Source organism: Notolepis coatsorum, assembly GCF_963971535.1.
Source record: "Notolepis coatsorum genome assembly, chromosome: 19".
In the NCBI taxonomy this organism is placed as follows: domain Eukaryota; kingdom Metazoa; phylum Chordata; class Actinopteri; order Aulopiformes; family Paralepididae; genus Notolepis; species Notolepis coatsorum.
Window position 1 is genome coordinate 36,120,899 of NC_140183.1, and position 22,194 is coordinate 36,143,092.

The following is a 22,194-nucleotide window of genomic DNA, read 5'->3' on the forward strand; positions in this document are numbered from 1 at the left end:
AAACGTCTATTCGATCATGTCTGTCTCTAGCACCCCCACAGCCGTATCGGCAACCACTTACATCACGGCTCTCGTCCACATTCATTCATTTGACCCCCCCGCAATCTCCTCCCTGATTTCAGAATCCCGGAAGTGTTACGGTGGTCTTATTTAAAGGGCTCTGATTTTGAGGTTTTACGGTCAACTTCCGGGTCAAATGTTATTGTTCCTGTTTAGCTAACTTACACGTGACGTCATTATTGATTCAAACACGAGAGAGCGGACATGTCCGACTCCAGTCTCATCAGAGTCAAATCCAAATCAAATTGCGCGGAATCTATTTGGGCTGCTAGTAACGGACTCTGCATAAGTAATATCGGAGCCTTATGTTAGCTAACGTTAGTTTAATAGTAATGTCGGAGCCTTGCGTTAGCTAACGTTAGTTATATCGGCGTTCTTGTTCGAGATGTTTACACCAAACCTTTCACCAGATCAGCTGAGGGAGTTGGCGAGACACCTTACCACCTTTCTGTCTCTATACAAGCACATATCTGACTCCTACATAATTGTACGTAAATCGGTGCATTTTTCACTTCAAATGTAACAGTACTAATATATATACCTGTATGTCCCTATGCCATAAATGTCATGTATGTTGTGTATGTCATACATGTCACTATGAATTGAAAATGGGGGACCCTGATGTAAACAAGACAAACGTCTTTCACTGGTCTGCATCCCCTTAACAATTGTGTGTATTGAGCTGTACTGTATTGTACTCATTCATTCAATTCTGTAAACTGCATCGCTAAATACTGCAGCACGGTATTGAGTTTAAAACGCGTCTGCTAGCTGTTTGATAGTGGTCGTCCTATTTTGTTGCACAAATCAATGCATTTCTAGTATGGGCTGGATTTCTCAAAAGGATCACTGCAGTAGTTGGTTGAGAAAGGTCATTATTGTGTGTCAACGCAAACTAACGTTATATGGGTGTCCCGTTAACTTAAAATTGTAATGACGTTATTGTGTTATTCTACAGGAGTTCTTCAGTGAGGATCTATGGCACACGTTGCCCATCAAATGGCAGCTGGTGCTGTGTGATCTTTCACCCCCGCAAATAGCAGATCTCTTACTAGATAGCAGCACCCATGTGGACAGAAGGTATTGTACGGTGTGGTGTGAAAGATAAAGCTGTCTCTTTTGTGTCCAGGTTATTCAATAAAAGTTTATCATGAACATGTCGTCATTACAGATACCCATTGGTGTGGCCTCTTTCACTCTTGGCTTTCCGGGCCACAGCGCATGCCCTGGCGTTTCCTAGAGTGGCCCAGCAGCAGCCAGAAGGGAGAATGGGCACAATACCAGAAGAGTTCCTTGAGAATCACAGTCAGAGCTCACTGCTGGGACATATATTCAGGAAACACGTCAAACCAAAGAAACAGCATGAGATTCGCAAACTGGGCAAGGTACAAGTTACAGTCACTGTTTTTTCAAATGAGCTTTTAGGACTACCAGGCTTTAGAGACTGGTTTTGTTCTTCATTTGTGATGAATCATTGTTAATTGTGATTTTGTTCTTGTTTTCTTTTCTCTAACCAGTTGGTGAAACAACTCTGTAACCAGACCGATTGCGACAGAGTGGTGGATGTGGGCTCTGGACAGGTATTGATTGAAGTTTTAAAGAGATACTCCATCCTATTTAAGAAGCCTATCTGATTTGTCATTTGACTTGCACCAGTCTTATTTTTGTAGGAGAAATCATTAGTGTTTGTCAGCAATGTGAAAGTCAACTGAGACCCAAACCATCTGAAAAATCACATTTAAAGGTAGAATCTGTAACGTTGTCAAACACCAAGCTCTAGGCAAAAGTGCCCATCTTGGTATTGTGCTTTGTTTACATCTTTTGTTTTTGTCTGATGTATGGGTTGGATTTCAGTGGACATAGGGGAGGGGTTGCCAATGCTGACCACACCCCAGGCTCTACGAAGAGAGGTCTGGAGAAATGCACACTATTTATAAGTTAACACATTGGGTGCCACGCAGTATGCCCATCTTTACCACTCTCTGCCAGTGCTGTAACCCTATGGAGTGGCTCACCTTCTTTACAGGGCTATAACTTTTTAAATATTATAGCTATATCGACATTACTATGGCCCATTCAACATCGGGTATCTATCGTTCCAGATGTGGGAACGTTATATTTTTCCATTCATATATTGTCGTGTTAGTACCGTCAATAATATAAGTATGTTTTTAGAGTGTATAGCAGTCATTCCTAGAACACGCGTTATAGGCCGCGTCACGTATTATACATTATCGATTGGCGTTTCGTCCCTATACACGCTATATTAAAAATGTCAAATGTATATGATCGCTATACATTATGCTTAGGGCTGGGCGATATATTTTAATAATCAATATCGGAAAAAAAATATATCGAATTTTTTTAATTTTTTTTTTGACCTGCAACAGGGCAGTTTTAAAACCAGAGACAGTGGACAGACTTGGAGGAGTGGTTTAGCACAAAATGTATAACATTCTACAACTACCTACCTACAAAAGGCAAAGAAGCAATACCGGCAATGTGGGGTTGTTCCCGGAGAGCTCACTCTCGGCCGTGGTTTCTCAGTGTATAATGTATGGTGCTCTCCCTCAACATGCGAGTAGGGTGAGACAACACCATTCTTTAGTCCAAATAATACCCTACTTTATACTATATTATTGTCATTCGTTTAATGTAAAGTCAGTCTTACATTGGCACTGCGTTAACAACTTTATGAATTAGGGAAATCTATTTTTAGATTAGAGCAGCAATAACAATGCACATACATTACCTCCACTCTGTCTGCAGCATGTCTCTCATGGAACGGCATATTTCTTCCATATCAATATTCTATGAATGCTATGCAAAGTGGGCGACATGTTGTTGGCACTAGTGATGCACGATATATCGGCCGCCGATATAATAACGGCCGATATGGCCATTTTTTTACACATCGGTCCGATATCAAGATAGGGCCGATATTTTTTTTTTTTTTTTTTTGTATCTTTTTTTTGTATCTTTTTACATGTTTTGGCCTCAAATAGTTTCAAAATATCAGTAATTTCTGAAAATAAGTTACAAAAGTAAAAAAATTATGCGTTTTGGAAAATAGCTCTTTATTTGATTATCATAAAAAAGTGTTTTCTATACAGAGATATCGACATCGGTAAATATCGGTATTGGCCAGAACAGCAATATTAATATCGGTTATTGGTATCGGCCACAATTTTCACATCGGTGCATCACTAGTTGGCACAATTTTGAAATGCGCAAACACGAACCAAGGCTTTCTGTGTCATGCTACCTAGGTGCCGCACCTAAACCAAGCGCAGTATTTCCATATGTCTGAACACGTCTGACACAGAGACTTGCATGCTGTTTGCTACATGTCTGACACAGAGACTTGCATGCTGTTTGCTACACGTCTGACACAGAGACTTGCATGCTGTGTGCTACACGTCTGACACAGAGACTTGCATGCTGTGTGCTACATGTCTGACACAGAGACTTGCATGCTGTTTGCTACACGTCTGACACAGAGACTTGCATGCTGTGTGCTACACGTCTGACACAGAGACTTGCATGCTGTTTGCTACACGTCTGACACAGAGACTTGCATGCTGTGTGCTACATGTCTGACACAGAGACTTGCATGCTGTGTGCTACATGTCTGACACAGAGACTTGCATGCTGTGTGCTACATGTCTGACACAGAGACTTGCATGCTGTTTGCTACATGTCTGACACAGAGACTTGCATGCTGTGTGCTACATGTCTGACACAGAGACTTGCATGCTGTTTGCTACACGTCTGACACAGAGACTTGCATGCTGTTTGTTACATGTCTGACACAGAGACTTGCATGCTGTGTGCTACATGTCTGACACAGACTTGCATGCTGTGTGCTACATGTCTGACACAGAGACTTGCATGCTGTTTGCTACACGTCTGACACAGAGACTTGCATGCTGTTTGCTACATGTCTGACACAGAGACTTGCATGCTGTTTGCTACACGTCTGACACAGAGACTTGCATGCTGTGTGCTACACGTCTGACACAGAGACTTGCATGCTGTGTGCTACATGTCTGACACAGAGACTTGCATGCTGTTTGCTACACGTCTGACACAGAGACTTGCATGCTGTTTGCTACACGTCTGACACAGAGACTTGCATGCTGTGTGCTACATGTCTGACACAGACTTGCATGCTGTTTGCTACATGTCTGACACAGAGACTTGCATGCTGTTTGCTACATGTCTGAAAGGCAACTCCAGGCAATGCCCCCACCAGATTCTCAGTAACATTAGCATACTATCCATAGAATCCTCCTTCCGCTCTCATGCTCCACAGCTTCCAATGTTGTCTTCCTGCAACAACTCACACCTTGCAGGATTTCAGAGCTAGACATTTTAAACTATTAACATTGACTCATTCGTCCTATGCTAATATTCCTTATGTTGTTGAGTATTACATAGTAATAATAACACATGGAGATATACTAAAAAGCTATTTATAGTTTGTGGCTGGTATAATAAATCTGTATGGCTGGTAGCTTTCTTCTTATATATATATATATATTTTGTATCTACCAGCCACCAATCTACCAGCCAAAAAGTTATTTTTGTTCCCTTCTTTTAAATATTGAGGATTAGCCTTTATCATTTGTGGTTCACCATTCCTGCCATCTAGGTTCATAAGCCTGTGTCTTGCACTTAATCATACATCCTCTATACATATACCCTACATAGGGCCATCTGACTCGCTTCCTGTCGTTTGGGCTTGGACTATCAGTGACCGGAATTGAGGCTGATCACAAGTTGGTTGCTATGGCGTCCAAATTTGATGGACAGCTACTGTGGACCTTGGAGAAAGACGAGCGGAAAAAGGTAGGGTACATTTGTTCAATATGTAAGTAGGCTTGTGTGAAACGGGAAAGCAGATTGTTTATGTTTTCCCTAAACGAAATCATTGCTCACTAATAGTTTCTTAAAAGCCCAACATGACATTGTAGTAGATCACATGAGTCAAGCATTTTCGGCCGGCCCTCGGATTAGTTTATCAGTTCATTTTGGCCTGCCACAATTAATCTGGCCTGTGATTCAAATCTACTACTACTTACTACTTTAACACATTCTGCGCCATTAACGAGTTAACTCTTTATTGACCGCCAATCGTTGAGTGCCAACAACAAGTTAACTAATTTTTATGATCGTTATTTTCTTTATTCGCTATTGGCATTCATAATTCATCCAGCAAGGCTCCGGGAGCCAGCTGGACTCTGTCTGATATTTCAACGCCTCAATACCGCCGCCTGGTGGATTTCGGGCGAGTTGCACTCTACTCTAAACCGGATGTGGCGCTCTGTGCATCAGGGAAAATGTTCCGGCAGAGCTATCTTGTTTTGTTGATCCAGACAAACACTCGAGTGCATTGGGTCGCTTTCGAGACGCAAGAATCAATATGATTTCGGCGTTTATTGCGTCATACGGAAAATGGATCTAGCACATCGAAATCAAATAATTGGAATATTTTTTCTCCAGATTCATCGGCCACAGGTAAGAGGAATCTAATTCCAGCTCGATTGTCCATTTATTTCATTGCAATCCATCTGATCAACGTATGATGTCGTACTAAATAAAGCCGTTACTGACAATCAAGGAATCATAATCGACCCCCCCCCCCCCCTTTCCTTCACGCATGATGGAGCATATAATAATGTATACCGAGCATATGCATTTGAATTTTTTTTTTTTTTTATCCACTTTTTCTCCCATTTTTCTATATTTTCTCCCATCCCAATTTCGTATCATCCAATTCAACCCCCCCCTGTCACAAACGCTGTTTCTTGCCTCCCACAAGCCGGCTGCAATGTGGACTAAGTCATACATAGCACAAGTCCCCTCCGGTACTTGAGGTAACAGCAGTCGCATCTTTTCACCTGCGCAGCTCGATCTCTCAGTGGCGAGGAGTAACGCGTGGGAGGCTCACGCTGCCCCCGACACTTCCTGATTCTACTGCGCAGGCGCACCAACCGACCTGTAGGAGTCGCTGTCCACAACGCCCGATCCCCACCCATCAGTTTCCCAGCCCCTAATACGGCCAATGTGTATTAGTATGGACGGCCAGCTAAACTGAAAGCAATGTGGAGCGCTGGGCTCGAACAGGCAAGCCCAGCGTCTCCGTCATTCGTGGCGAGCGCCTTGCCCACTACGCCACGTAGCCGCCCTATGCATTTGAATTTTTTAATATAGCTTGTATAGGAATGAAACGCCAATCGTTTATGTATAATATGCGTCAGGGCCTATAACTCGCATTCTAGGAATTACTGCTCTACACTCTAAAAACATACTTATATTCACGACGGTACTAACACGACAATGTATGAATGGAAAAATATAACGTTCCCACATCCGGAACGATAGATACCCGATGTTTTTTATTTATCTACCTTTTCTCCCCATTTTCTATTTTTCTCCCATCCCAATTTCGTATTATCCAATTCTACCCTCCCCTGTCTCGAACGTTGTTAGACCATGCCTCCCACTGGTCGGCTGCAATGTGGACGAAGCCTTGCATCACGTGTCCCCTCCGGTACACGAGGAGGCAGCCGTCGCATCTTTTCACCTGCACAGCGCGATCTCTCAGTGGCGAGGAGTAACACGTGGGAGGCTCACGCTGCCCCCGATACTTCCTGATTCTGCTGTACAGGCGCACCAACCGACCTGTAGGAGTCGCTGTCCACAACGTCCGATCCCCACCCACCGGCTTTCCCACCCCCTAATACTGCCAATTGTATTAGTATGAACAACCAGCCAAGCCGGAAGCAACGCAGAGAGCTGGGCTCGAACCCAACATATCCTGCGTTAGTGGCGAGTGCCTTGCCTTGCCACTTAGCCGCCCCGATAGATACCCGATGTTGAATGGGCCATAGTAGGGCTGACCCCTATTAGTCGATTAGTCGACTAGGTCGAAAGGAGCCGTAGTCGACTGCCAACCTCTTAGTAAAAAAAATAAAAGTATTTAAGTTTAAATTTTTTTTATCATTATTTCCAAAAGAAAAGAGGCCTAGAAGCGTGGCTAACGCTAATGGCACGCATACCAGAGGCTAACTGCCTAAGAAAACAGGCACAGAGGCACTGAAAGAGGATTTCACCCATCTAATGAACACACTAGACTAGACAAATATCAAGATGTATCCATCAGTGGACCAATTGCATGCTTTTGCAGAGGACAAGAAGCCTTCAGTCGACTCCTTCAGACATTAACCCATTCTCCGCCAATCACGTGTTAAGGCGGGTTTCTCCGCCATGCGTTGTCTGCCAATCACGCCGTAAGGCGTGTTTGAGATCAATATTTCATATTTTCGTCATGGTATTCATATTTCACCCACGGAGTCTTGGCTGATGCTGTCTGAGCCATCACAACTCTGCAACGCTTCAATACCGCCACCTGGTGGCCGATCGGCGAGTTGCCAAACCGGAAGTGCCCGTTGGAGCTCGGTCCGTCCCCTAATTTTGTCCGGCCACTCGTCTATCGTCCCGGGGCTCAATACAGACACTGTGGATATGGATCTTTGCCATAACTCAATAATCAACATGATTTGGTCGTAGGGCTGGGCGATATGGCCAAAAACGTTATCGCGATAAAATTATAAAATTATTTTCATATAACTCGATATCGATAATTATCGTCGATATAATGTCTGTCAAGTTTAATTAACTTCTTATGCCCGGCGGCGATGGACGGGCTATTAATAGCATAGATATATATAATAGACTTGTTTTGCTGCTGCGAATGTTGATGTCGTCATCAGTCCGCTCACGTTAGCAGTTAGCCGACAAGCGGAGTATCTCATGACAGACAATGTACTAAATATTACCCTAAAATACTCTCTTCCGCCCCAATATATTGAAACGACGTCCACTGTATACCCCACACTACTATATAAACGTGGCCTCAGAATTCACGACACACACATACTCGGCACGTAAATATATAAAATAGTGCCGTGCAAGCTAGTTATCCTAGCCAGCCTGTTGTGTCTAAGCGGTGTATTCCATGACAATGTAATAAATATTACCCTAAAATACTCTCTTCCGCCCCAATATATTGAAACGACGTCCACTGTATACCCCACACTACTATAAACGTGGCCTCAGAATTCACGCCACACACATACTCGGCACGTAAATATATAAAATAGTGCCGTGCAAGCTAGTTATCCTAGCCAGCCTTGTTTACTACTAGAGTCCTACCTCTCTACCCAGAGGTGCACCGCGGGTCTCCTTCACTGTCGGCCATCTCCTTCACTGATTGGTTGTTAGTGTGTGTGCTGATATCCAAGCTTGGAAAATCGACATATCGAAACTTTGCGACCACGTTTCATGTTTATTTCGAGGAAATAATTTATCGCAATAGTTATCGTTATCGCCCAGCCCTATTTGGACGTGTATTAGTAATATACAAACCGGAAATGGATTGCATCGATCAACATCACATAATTGGGATCTGTTTGCTCCACCCTCATCGATTAACGCTACGAGGAGACTGACGTGAGTTTCAGCGTTTTTCTTTATCATTTTCGATACAAACTGCTCTGATCAATATATCACCCATACTACATAAATCATTTAACGTCGGTCATTGAATTATAAACGACCCCCCCCCCCCCTCCGTTCACCCGCAGATGATCAGTCATGACGTTTAGGACCATGTACAGTTGACATTTTTAATATAACGTTGATCGGTATCAAACTGCATTTGATAATCTAATATTTGCATTTATGCCTATATCTCACGTTCTATGAAATACTGCAGAAAACGATAAAAACATATTTATATTCTAGACGGTATTTTAGTATGAATGTGTGAATGAAAAAGTAAAACGTTCCTACATCCTGAACGATAGATAATTGATGTTGAATGGGCCATAGTAATGTCAATTTAGCAATACAATTTAAAAAGTTATAGCCCTGCAAAGAAGGTGAACATCTCCATAGACAAATAGCGCTGGCAGAGGATGGTTTAGGATGGTCAAAGTGGTGGCAGAGAATGGGTTAAGCACCCCCCACAACCCAAATGGAATGATAAAAAAAAAAAAATTATATATATTTTTTTCCCGACTAATAGTCGACTAACGGCAAATTTTGGCCAATCATAGTCGACTATCAAAATCCTTAGTCGGGGACAGCCCTAGGCCATAGTAATGTCGATATAGCTATAATATTTAAAAAGTTATAGCCCTGCAAAGAAGGTGAGCGACTCCATAGGCTTACAGCACTGGCAGAGAGTGGTATAAGATGGGCAAACTGCATGGCACAGAATGTGTTAAAGCAGATGTGTAAATTAGTATGTGGCGTAAAACTGGAATTCTCTACAGAATGATTTAAAGAGTTGTACAAATATCTTTCAGTTCAAGAAAATGTATAAAGAAATAACAATTAGACTGTATGAAGTTGAGGGGTAATAGCTTTCCCTATGACTATTCTTTTTTTAGCATGTTATTTTAAGTATTGATTGTTAAATATGTGTAATTGACAGACCATCTATTTCTATTGTTTATGTATTGTTTTGAGTAAGGGGGCAGGACAAATAAGACTTTCTTCTCCCTGCTCCTTTTCGCTCATGGAATATGCAAATTGAGAGGTGCTTTTATTAGAATATAATAGAAATACTTTATTCATCCAGAGGGAAATTTGGCACTACAGATCGCTCACAGTAAACAGTATTATATTATACTTTTGAGTGGCTCGGTAGGTAGAGCAGTTGTCTGGTTATCCAGAGGTTCCCAGTTCGATTCCCACTCCTCCCGGGCAGCGTGTCGAAGTGTCCTTGAGCAAGACACTTAACCCCTAATTGCTCCCGATGAGCAGGTTGGCACCTTGCATGGTTGCCTCAGCCGTTGGTGTGTGAATGTGTGTGTGAATGGGTAAATGTGAGTACCGTAACAAATTGTATAGTGCTTTGGATAAAAGCGCTATATAAATGCAGCCATTTATACTTTTATGGAACTGTGCATTACCATGAAGGCATGAACGGAACAAATAAAAATCGAATAAAATCAAAACACCTCCATCTCACTGCGAATCAATACAGAGTCACACAATTCAAGCAAACGTAGAGAGCATTCTCTGCACCTGCACTGTGTGTTTTTATTGTATACAAATGCATTTACTCTGCTATTACTATATACTATATTACTATTATATACTCTTATTATACAGCATCAAGTGAATTATTCCAAATCCATCACTATTCTAATTCTTTTCACATAGCCTACCTACTCAGAAATTAAAACCGTGGACATTTTTGTTGTTGTGCAACTTGCAAGACAGAAAGCGGAGGTAGAGAGAGATGTTGTGTGTATCTGTGTGTTCCACTGTGTTCTCCAATAGTCCAGGACCAATTTATTTTAGAATTACTAATTTTACAAACCCGTGTGGGTGAATAATTAATTAAAATCTAATATGTAATTTAAATATGTAAAAATGACATCTATAATTAGCATATCCATGAAGGACGCCTCATTACCCACCTTTTAATGAAACTGCATTTACAATAATATTGCCTATTGAGTTGGTATGCACAAATTGAATAGATAAACAAAATTACCCATTAACACAATCCCGCCCCAAGCACGGATATATCCGGCTTTCGAATCCATGCGTTGTGGACAGAATCACGGATATCTCCGTGGGAAGTTGTTATTGCTTTTATTCCATTTTAATAACCTGTTCAAGGTCGCAGAGCGGCACTGCAGATCTTTCCTACTCTATGAATTCGACAATGTGCAATACCGGCCAGATCCTCTTAGGGGCGCTATCGCGCTACTGCAATGTGCCCTGTGGGCGAACGGATCAGACTCTGTTTTCTTTCAACGGAGATTTCAGTAGCACGATTCTGGATCTGCAGCCTGTAGCTTGGATTACGTTTTGAATCGCAGATTTCACCATGCAATAAGGGGATTTATCATCAGCCAATGGACATATCGATCTACCAGATGGCGAGCGATAATGGGGAAATGCTCGGGGAGATCCCACCGGCTCATGGTAAGATCTTTTTCACGTAAATTACAGCCCGATCAGAGCTTGCTATGATACTCAACCAGCCGACCAGCGTATGTGGCTACTTAGACGAACACGGTTATTGGTAATCAATAATAATAAACGACGTCCCCCGCCCCCCCCCCCCCCCCTTTCATGCATACATGCTTTGGTATCGTCCGGATCATATGCAGTTTGAGTTATTTCTGTAGCATCTGTAAAATGGAAATGCCATTGGATATAACGTTAGCAGCTATTAGCTCTATAACTAGCCTTCCAGAAAATATACTAGACCAAATCTGCTATAATGCTTATATTCACGGCGCTATAAAATGAGAACCTATTGATGCATTTTTTTTTCTTTAAGCCATTTTGAAGGGACGGTGTATGGACTCAATTGACAATGAGAATGGACAGATAGCAATACTATAAAGTATAGATTTAGCTGTACAAAAAGCCCCACGTTTGTTTACAAAAGCTGGCCCTCAACCATTATATTAAACGGGCCCCAGTGGCCACGAAAGTGTTAAGCTAGTGACCTCAGGAAAATGCGCCTTTAGGCATTAACTCATTCAACGCCAGTCACGATGATAGTCGGGTTAACTCGCCATCGCTTGAGCGCCAATCACGAGTATAGTCGGGTTTTAATCGCTATTTTTTTAATTAGCGATATACATTCATTTTCATCCAACCAGCCTGATGTTATCGTTGGGAATGAGTCTGAGCTCGCAAAAAGGGCAAATACCGCCGCCTATCGTCTCCCGGATGGTATTGCACACCATTGGATTGGATTGGCTGGGGATGTGCATTAAAAAAAAAAGTCCGGTCCGGGTTTTGCTTCAAGTTTCAAGTTCAAGTTTCTTTATTAGTTGTCATACAGAAGTACAGAATACTTTTATACAAAATGCCTCTTTCTGTTACGCTCCAGACTGTGCTAGACAAAAATAGATTAGTATAAAATAAAATAAAAAAAAGTATAGCAAGTATAAAATAGAAGTCACGTACGTACTTCTCGGGCATGCAGTGACATTGTACCACGTTGACTGGGGGGACTGGGAGCAGCGTGGATTATGTGTTTTGGACTATAACGTTGGATCAATGGACGCAATCGATATTTGGAATGGCGATCAGAAATTGGATTAATCTTTTTGCAGAACATCTGATGTGAGGTAAGGACTCTTATGTTACCAGTCTTGGGTTAATCAGATGTTTTTTTCATAGCGATCACAACGTGTCTGTGTGTGTGCGTGCCGGACACATACTATCAATAATCTAGCGTTTTGAAAACTATTCATAAATCAGCCGAAAAATGTCAACGTGTTTTGTGTATTCCACTAAAGGGCTATTATCGCGTATTTCTCTGGAATGACTAGAAATCTCAAACTATACTCTTATTCAAAACGGTATAAAACGGAAATGTACAGATGAAAAAACAATCCGTTTCTTACATGTTGACTGCAAGCAAGTCATTGATTAGCGACTGGTGTATTAGACCCATAGCCATAATTTAAGATATATTTTAAGCACTCGCAAATTTCCTTGTCCTCCCATTGATTAAAGCGCTGGCGTGCTAGCCCTAATTTGGTCATATAGGCCCGGCGCAGAATGGGTTAATATGTGTCTGGCCCGCAAAGTCATCTGTGTTTTTCATTGTGGTCTCCTTGGTAATTGAGTTTGACACAGCGGCGTTGTTTCAGTAAAAGCCAAGGTATGGCAAGGAGGAAGGGTGGCTGTTGCGGCCGGTGCTACGTATAGTTGGAAGGTCGCGGGGGTGGGGGGAGGGGGGTTGAAGATTTTTCTATTATACATTTTTTTTAATCAGTTGTGCAATAGTACATTTTGTGAGTTGTTTATACAATTCACTTATGACAAGTCATAACGCTGTGTTTGTGTGTGTGTGCGTGTGTGTGTGTGTGTGTGTGTGTGTGTGTGGTTAAACATGTCGTACGTGAGTGTGTGAGAGAGATTTCACTGTCTGTGCCCCCAGACATCATATTTGAAGACCCTGATCAGATAGGCCAAATTTATTTGCTGTGACGATACATTGGCCTGCGCTATTGTTATGCAAAGACAGGTGGATACTTGGTGGCTTGGTTGTTTATTCTGAGACAAATTAGATGATTTTGTCACAAGCCAAGCTATGGCGAGTGCCATACCTTGCCATACCAAAACGACGCCCCTGGTTTGACACGCTTTGTGTCTAATCCACTATCAACCCTGCCTGACTGTGAAATAGAAATTATAATTGGTTGCCCTGGCTATCCTCCCCCTTCTTTTCTTTTGCAGAATAGCTCCTCCCAGGTCATGGCACTTGGCCCCTCTCCCCGCCATGTTGCCGGTTGGGTTAACCCCAAGGCATCATGGGAGGTCTTCATCCAGCAGGTCAGTACAGCCGAATGTGTCGGCGAAGGTCAAACAACGTCATCTGGACCCAGTAAAAAAATACTTCGAGGGTCTGTTTTGGATTACGAACAAGGACAGGCACATACTGTCCCGGTTCTGCCTACAACAGAATCGGAATCTCTTGGTTGCATAACTTGCATGGACTCTCGTGCTCCCTGTACGAAAATTCCCCTTCAGGACATGGAGTTGGCATCGGAACACCGACCCTCTCTTCAAAAGTATCTATGCAAGGAGGACACTGGAGAGGAGTCATCTCCCAGTAGGTGTTGCCCATGTGCCCAGCCAGTGTATGAAGAGGGTGTATCCCCTGTGGGAGAGGAGCGACGAGGGTACCCAGACTTCATCCTAACCGGTCTTCATGCCTGTGGCGACCTCAGTGCCACCCTCTTACGTCACTTTGTCAACTGCCCTCACGTGCGTGGCATCACCTCCGTGGCATGCTGCTACATGAAAATCACCACAGGAGAAAACCCTACTCCGCCCGGGCTGGTTACCCCTCCACCTGCACCGGCCCCCGAAATGTCCCACTCCGAGTTTGGCTACCCAATGAGCTCCTGGGTGCAGGGGATGCCGGGACACCAACTGTCCTATAAGGCGCGAGAGGGGGCGTGTCACGCTACGGAGGATTACACACAGAGGCTGAGGGAGGAGAGTGAGTTGCTAAGGACACATTGTTACCGGGCAACCCTGGAGACGGTCATCAGGGACACGAAGCCTGAGCAGCGCAGGGCTGGAATCCAGACCATAAAGAAAGCCCACTTGCTCCCCTTTACAGAGTGAGTGATTATCTGTCAGACAGTTCCCTAAACCAGTGGTTCTCAAGCGTGGGTCCTCAGCAAGGGGCCCGGTGGGTCACAGGATAAGGGCAAACTGTAAACATTTGAAAAAAAAATTGCCAGTGAAAATAATAAAGCATTACTTTTGCCCTCATCCTGCCACACACATCACCCCCTGCTGGGGACCCAAGTATGAAACCCACTGCCCTAAACCATGCTTTAGCCCCAAGTCAATAACAGGTACACCAGCGTACAAAGCACAAGGGGCTATTGTAATTGCTTGTGTGCGTGTGTATCTGTATGTGTCCGTGCCTGCGATAACCTACACATTTCTTATCCATTTGGCTCCTACTTGGTGGACAGGTTTGACAATGAAATCAGTCATAAGATTGATGGCGCAGATTGTGGTCAATGCTTTAGCCATTGGTGTAGTACTAAGAATCAAGATGGCAGCCAACAAGAAACGATAGGTGGGGACAAAAGCTACGTCTACTTCAACTACACGTTTTAGTCGGTCTACTGGGTAATTCCTATTCTTGACTGAAGGGTGGGTTTACAGGCATGTGCTGTAGAATGGACGTTGCATCTCTCTGAGGGCCTCTAGTTGTTTATCATACTGTATCCTTCTGATGTCGGATAGTAACTGTTAATTTCACTGCACAGGCACACTTTCTGTATTTGGTCATTCATTATAGCCACTCCAATGTATGAGCTGATGAATTGAAAATGGGGGACCCTGATGTAAACAAGACGAAAGTCTTTCTCTGGTCTGCATCCCCTTAACAATTGTGTGTATTGAGCTGTACTGTATTGTACCCATTCTGCAATCTGTTAATAAAGTTTTCAATCAATCAATCAGCCATTGTTCTTTACCTTGAAGGCTTTTCAAGTCCCTCTTTCAAGTATCCTTTGCCCCACCCCACCCCAACCCTCTCCCAGGTATGCCCGTCTAGGTCTGCCCCGCGTGGGCCTGCCCCCTGAGTTGCCCTTGGATACAGAGAGGGTGGAGGCCATGCTGAAGCAGCAGGGCAGGGTGGTGGTCTACTACAGCCTGTCACTGCTGCTGGCTCCGGTGGTGGAGACCCTGGTCCTCCTGGACAGGATGATCTACCTGCAGGAGAACGGTGAGTCTGGGTATGAATGGCAACTTTGGCTCAAGTCCATCTTTATTATCTCGGAGAGGGAAATTAAATTAGCAGTAGCAACCGTCCGAAAGACTATCCTGGTATTTCCATTAAAGTGGTACGATGACAAGAAATTATGGAAATACCATTGGTATCGTCGATTAAATGACATGATATTATTAAAACGGACACATGACCTTTACCATGGCAGTAGGGCTGCAACTAAGGACTATTTTGGTAGTCGACTAATCTGTCGATTATTTTTTCGATTAGTCGACTAATCGAAAAACAAGTATATATTAAAAAAAAATATATATATATATATATATATATATATATATATATATATATTGCACTACCTATCTTTGTGAAAGTGGCTTCTCAGCTCTGGTCCAGCTGAAGACAGAGCAGAGGAACAGATTGGACATTGAGCATGACCTCAGAGTTGCTTTGAGACTCTTGTCAGGACCAAACAACATCCCCAGTTATCCCATTAGTTCCCCCAAACTTACTGTCGGTCTGTTATGTTAAGCTAAGAAGTCTTCAGCTGGCTGGACCAGAGCTGAGAAGCCACTTTCACAAAGATAGGTAGTGCAAAAAAAAATTATAATATTTTATTTTTTTAATGACTAATCGACGCAACAATTCCTCGTCGACGATTTTTTATAATCGACGTCATCGATTATGTCGACTAATCGTTGCAGCCCTACATGGCAGTACCGTAGTAGATTATGTATACAATGGCCAATACCATGGTGAAACTGAAAATACCATCTGAAAGTAAGTACCATGATGCTTTTTCATAAGGGATGTTACAACCCATATTAAAGAAGATGGTAAAAGAAAAGAAAATCTAGTTAATCAACTAGTGGTCAAAAGCTCTGTTGGATTCCTTTAAGAATTGACTTACTTGCTTACTAGCAAGCATTTTAGTAGTTGTAACAGAAAGAAGAAAATTCAGTTAAAAGTATTCAATCTCCTGATTCGTTGTTCCCGGGCCATCATCAAAGAGTGATGATTTCTGATTGGCAGCTGCTCTCCTCACTCTGGAGAGTTGACGAGTTGACAACTTTTCAGAGTGGGGTTAGTGGTGGCCACTGTGTGCCAGGCTCCACCCCTCCCCAGTTCTCTGCTGTTTCCCCGTGGCAATGCATTGCATCGCCTCACTTTTGCCGCTGTTCGGTAGCATCTTAACACTTTGGGTGCCACGCGTATTGCTTATCTTTACCCCTAGAATGCCAGATTTATAGCCGTTTCTGCAGTCGTTTCACTATGTTTGCGAAACTGTGTGTTTTGTATTATAGCTGTGGAGACATGGTGTGGCTAATTTTGACAAACATTACTTGTAGTGCAACATGGGAGTAATAGTTTATTTCCACACGCTGTAGTTTGTAGTTTATTACACGCTAAACATCGCGCATTTCCAAGATAATCCTTAATCTTTTTTCATAGATTGCAAGATAAAATGTGTTATGTGCAATAAGCCCAAACCGTTCTGGCTGATCCCTTGAAACCCCAAATACTCCCAAATCAAAGGTATATGACATGTATATATGTACCTTCACAAAATCATTGTTTTAACTCAAAACTGTGGTCGTGTTTGCCGAGCATGTTTTTCGTCTGGTGAAACACAGAACTGTGATCGTTAGAAAAACACGTTTCAGATTCGGTAAAATAGACATAGAATGTACCTTACCTTAGCCAGAAGGTATTCCAAGAAGAATAATTCCAAGTGATCGCATCGCCATCACGATTACCTGTGTATATGTCTATACTAGGCTTCAGGCAAAAAAATCTCGAGGCGATCACTCTGTCTCCGAGGAGGAGGGGCCCCTGCAAAAAAAAAAAAAGGAGAATCCAAGCTATTCCAGTTCTGACACGGATGATACTGCCACCTGGTGATAGTCGATCGGCATTGCAGTTCTAGTGTGTGGGGATGTGCCAAAATGATGCAGATCGCTCCGGGTAAGTCTGTAGAGCGGGGATCAAAGTAAAAAGATCAAACGATCCAAAAACGTAATATCTTAAAGATAACGTAAAGACTACCCCCCCCCCCCCCCCCCCCCACCCTCTGATTTTGTGAAGGCACATGTGTACATGATATATACCTTTGATTTGGGAGTATTTGGGGTTATTGCATGGAAAAAGACTGGATTATTTTGGAAATTGGTGATGTTTAGCGTGTAATAAACTACAAACTACAGTGTGTAGAAACAAACTCTTTTTTACATGTTGGACTAGAAATAGTGTCTGTCAAATGAGCCATACTATTGTCTCCATAGCTATAATATAGAATATACAATAGCTCCGCAAAGATCGTGAAATATCGTGAAAATGGTCAAGGCGCTAGTCAGTGCAGATGGGGAAGAGGGCATGGTCGTCAAAGAGTTGAGGTTTAGGACAGGTGGCAGTACTGTGGCAGGAAGGTCCGCATTGGGACCCGGCTAGCACACCATGCTAGTACCTTTTGTACTGTGCTTGCAATGGGCAATTTGGAGACAAAGATGCTATTTTCGCTAAGCCAGATGGAAGAACAAATAATACCACCTCTGCCTTAGTCTTGTTAGCTGAATGAACCGCTAACTAGATCAAACCAAAGGCAGATTATTAAAGCATACTTAAATAATAGTTGTAGAACTCCATGATAGAATTCCAAGAGAACATTACAAAAATAATGCACACCTGAAAGGGAGAACCCAGAGTATATGGCTTTTTCCCCTGAATGCCTCTGATGGATGAAGCAAGACTTGGTGAGCTGGTAACATTGTGAGTTATGGTGTAGTATGTGGAATGCGTTAATCTCAGCGTCTGGTGTCTGTTGTTGTTCAGGTGTTGGCAGTCGGCTGGTGCCCCTCTTTGACCCCGACTTCTCTCCGCGGAACTTTGTGCTGGTGGCCCTGAAGCCCAACATGGACGGGGAAGGAACTCGCTCTGCCCCACCTTGACTGAGGGACGTTTCAGAGACACTCGACACTTTGGGACTTTCTCATATGAAAGGGGATACTGGGTTCTACAGTCTACAATGCAGATACAATGATTTATTTGACACAGAAGCACAGGGCTGTTCAATGTGCCTATAGTAGGCCCCGAATTATACCCCTCGCAACACACTTTTTTTTACCGTCCAAAGTGTGGTCTGCATCGACACAAGACAATGTTTTTTTTAATGTATGTTTTTAAATTATCAAGGTCCCCTCTGCTCACCATCCGTGTAATGTTTTAGCCTGTGTTCTCCATGTAAAATAAATAAATAGAAATCAGTGGCACCCCTGGAGTTGCACGTTGGTTTTGCCAACAGTAGATGGCACTCTTTCACCGAATGGCAACTGGGTCGTTCCTGCTTTGGTTTCCACAGTCAACAAGTGTGTCAGTGCTAACAGCCTCAGGGCTAAGCCTGCTAGGCTTGGGCACGCTTATCCTTCTACTCTAGCCAATCAGTTACATCAGTGCTTTTTAATTTTACAGTCTCTGCACCCTGTTCTAGCCGTGCAATGACTCATTTGTCTAAAGATACTTAATGCGAACGACTCAGACAAGCAACGGTTACATAACTGAGCAAGATTCCAGACTTCATAGCATTGGAGGCCAGTCTTAAATAGCTTGAGACCGTCTTGCATCAGTTCACTCTGGAGGTTCCCAAGATTAATTTGTGTTAAAACCACTCAGAGTTGAGGCAAGCTTTGCATTTCATTACTCTTGATAAGTTTCACCAACCTGCCTTTGTTTTTTGTTTTTATTTTAATGACTTGATGAATCCTCATCTCAGGGAATGTCTGCCATTATCACATGTGTGTCTCTGAGCCAGATATGGCTGGGCCATCTGGGAGTAATGAAGGACATCCATCCAGGAGGGTGCTGACATCTACTCTCTGTCCAGACATGCCATGCCATACGCATACGTCCACATAGGCATCATGTCCGCGTACCACTCAATCCTTTTGTCAGCAACAGCATGCACTTAGCATTTGCATACAATATGGCTCGGTCGGCATGCGCCCTGGTCATTGGTCATTGGCAAGGACATTGGTGGATCAAAGAGCTAGCACGCCTGGACTATGAATGGCAAAGGACTGTGGACCGTCCGCCCTCACAGTCGGTGTCCTTTACTTCTAGACTATGTACAGTAGGTACTGTATCACTGAGGGTTCATTTTACACAGCCGTATAATTTCCTTTCAGGTATACTTGGATGGTACTTTACATTTTTTGTGAAAATGTAACATTCGCCATCAGTAACAAATCAAAGGGCTTTATGAGGGGAAACAACACATCAAGTAACATGCTCATATAACACAGTTTGTTAAATGTCACCTTTACACATAGTAGCCTGTAGATTGAGGATATGTACAGTATTTCATCACTATTGAGTGTGTTGGAGCATTAGGACACGAAACCAAAGTATCTTTAATAATCGGAGGAGGAGAAAGTCTAGGCCACTGTGTATAATGTAAAACATTTAACTGGTTTGCCATATAAAATATATTGTACTCCAAGCCTTTCCACTATTTTATCAGTATTGACAAGAGTGTAAGAGCTTGTATCCATCAAAGAAACCAGTACTGGTCACCGTTTTAGTGACCATCTGAACAAACTCTTCAAAGTCCACTTTGTCATCCAGATTTTCATGATCTCTCCACCGGTGCCCCCTGCTGGCCTGGAAAGTTTGGCCTGATGGTGGCACTAGAGTAAAGGTTGTGGACTTAGTATATGCATTGGATTTCTTTCTAATGTACACCTTTGCCTTTTCCTTCTGTGCATCTGTATGACATCACAGATAAAGGCATGGGACAAGCTATTCTTTCTGGCAGTGGGTAGTGAACTTTTACTAATGCTGATGTCCTCTGACCTGAAATAAACTTCACCACCAGTTTAATTTCTTAGCTGGAATAAATGCTTCCCTGTTAGTTTCTCCATGACGCATCCGTTAGTGTAGGTAGACAGCTGTGGTATCTGTTAGTGTAGGTAGACAGCTGTGTGGTATCTGTTAGTGTAGGTAGACAGCCATGTAGTATATGTTATTGTAGGTAGACAGCCATGTAGTATCTGTTAGTGTAGGTAGACAGCTGTGGTATCTGTTAGTGTAGGTAGACAGCCATGTATTATCTGTTAGTGTAGGTAAACAGCTGTGTGGTATCTGTTAGTGTAGGTAGACAGCTGTAGTATCTGTTAGTGTAGGTAGACAGCTGTGGTATCTGTTAGTGTAGGTACTGGTAGACAGCTGTGTGGTATGTTAGTGTAGGACCTAGGTAGACTAGACAGCTGTATCGTATCTGTAGACAGCTGTGTGGTAGGCTGCCATTCTCCACCCTTATCCCCTCTTGTTTAATGATGTACAGCATGCATGCAAAGCTGCGCCTAGGCAGCCTGGTTTCCATGGCCAATATCCACAACACTTAAGATATGAGGTGCTATCTTCACTATCGTTTTACTTAAACCAACTTAGCGTTTTACGGTCATCACCACTTAGCATGTTGTTACGGTCTCCGCACCCTGGCCGGTATCATTACACGGGCCAGGTGTGTGTCTGAGGATGTTCCATGTAAATGTCGGACAAGTGACTGTTACATAATTGAGGAGGCCTCAAGACTTGGTGGAGGTGAATATCAGATTGCTTGAGGCTGAATTGTCAGTTCTTTCTGAGGGCTATGTTCAACCCTAAATGCCCATGTGTGGTAATGAGGACACAGGATCTAAAGCAGCCGTCGTTTGTGTCAAAGCCACTCACCTGTGGTGAAGTTGGGGCAAGCTTTGCATTTCATTACTCCGACTGGTTGCCTTGTAATCAGTTTCATCAGCCCTGATTTGGGGGAATTGTTATTTGAGACCATGACTAAAGCCCAACGCACATGGCGGGCGATTTTTTAAGTGAGGGGACCGACACAGAATTGTATCGCTTCCATTGTTATGAATGAGACAAAAACATTTATTCATTTGATTTATTTCTGCCAATTCACCACTACCATTGGCTTCCAGTGTATCTGATAATGTGTCTAAAATGGCATGCTAAAACATTTCTTTTGGTGGAGTGTTACTTAAGCTCACCCAAAATTCAAAATAACATATTTTCCATCCAGATGGTTTTGTAGATATCTGCCATAGACATATTTGTGGTCATTCCAACACAATGGAGCTGAACTCAAAAAAGGAATTGGTCTAATCCACAGACCTCGTGGAAACTATTTTATACCCCAGTCATTATTCCTATATGATACCCCTCACAAGGTCTGTAGATCATCTTGAATAACTGGGTCATGATTTCTGGAAAGGGACATTGCTCAGCCTTTTCATTCAAATTCATTATTATGCCATTGTATTGGAGTGATGGCAAACATCACCAAAACTAGGCGAACTCCACACTGCAATTATCTGGATGGGTAGATGGAACTCCAGGTAAGTAAAAATGTATTTCATTTTGGGTGAACTGCCCGTTTCACAGGTGGCATGCAAGGCTTACTGAGGAATAAACATGGGAAATACAAGCTTAAAGGTTAGAGTAGTTACGTCTTCTTTCATTTCAAAAAGGTATGCAATGGCGCGGCTGGGTGGCGTAGCCGAGATTGCGCTCGTCACCAATGCAAGAGACTCCGGTCTCGACTCCCCGAGTCAGCATTGCCTGCGGCTTGGGCCAGTCGTCATACTATCTCAATTGGCAGAGGTAGCGGGTGGAAAGTCGATGGGTGGGCATTGGACGTTGTGGACAGCGACTCCTACAGGTCGGTTGGGTGACGCCTGTACAGCAGAGACAGGAAGTATCGGGGGCAGCGTGAGCCTCCCACGCGTTACTCCTCGCCAATGAGTCCGCGCTGTCTGGTGAAAAGATGCGAC

At 43.1% G+C, this 22,194-nt stretch overlaps 1 protein-coding gene across 2 annotated transcripts; it reads left to right on the plus strand.

The window, feature by feature from the left end:
- Window positions 1-260: 260 nt before the first annotated feature.
- On the plus strand, window positions 261-18,603 carry mettl25b (methyltransferase like 25B). Of its 2 annotated transcripts, XM_084336380.1 has the most exons (8): window positions 261-547; window positions 1,019-1,140; window positions 1,232-1,445; window positions 1,578-1,640; window positions 4,774-4,911; window positions 13,354-14,246; window positions 15,186-15,370; window positions 18,200-18,603. In XM_084336380.1, exons 1-8 carry the CDS (start codon window positions 446-448, stop codon window positions 18,313-18,315), a joined length of 1,833 nt encoding a protein of 610 aa, XP_084192506.1. In that variant the 5' UTR covers window positions 261-445; the 3' UTR covers window positions 18,316-18,603. The 2 variants fall into 2 exon arrangements, with proteins under 2 accessions (XP_084192506.1, XP_084192507.1); XM_084336381.1 differs by lacking the exon at window positions 4,774-4,911.
- The last annotated feature ends 3,591 nt before the right edge of the window (window positions 18,604-22,194 follow it).

Bases quoted from the DNA above. Each gene is read 5' to 3' on its own strand.
- mettl25b (XM_084336380.1), top strand. From the start codon at position 446: ATGTTTACACCAAACCTTTCACCAGATCAGCTGAGGGAGTTGGCGAGA. The intron at 1,446-1,577 runs GTACAAGTTACA...TTCTCTAACCAG, and splicing joins AGATTCGCAAACTGGGCAAG to TTGGTGAAACAACTCTGTAA. The intron at 1,641-4,773 runs GTATTGATTGAA...TACCCTACATAG, and splicing joins TGGATGTGGGCTCTGGACAG to GGCCATCTGACTCGCTTCCT.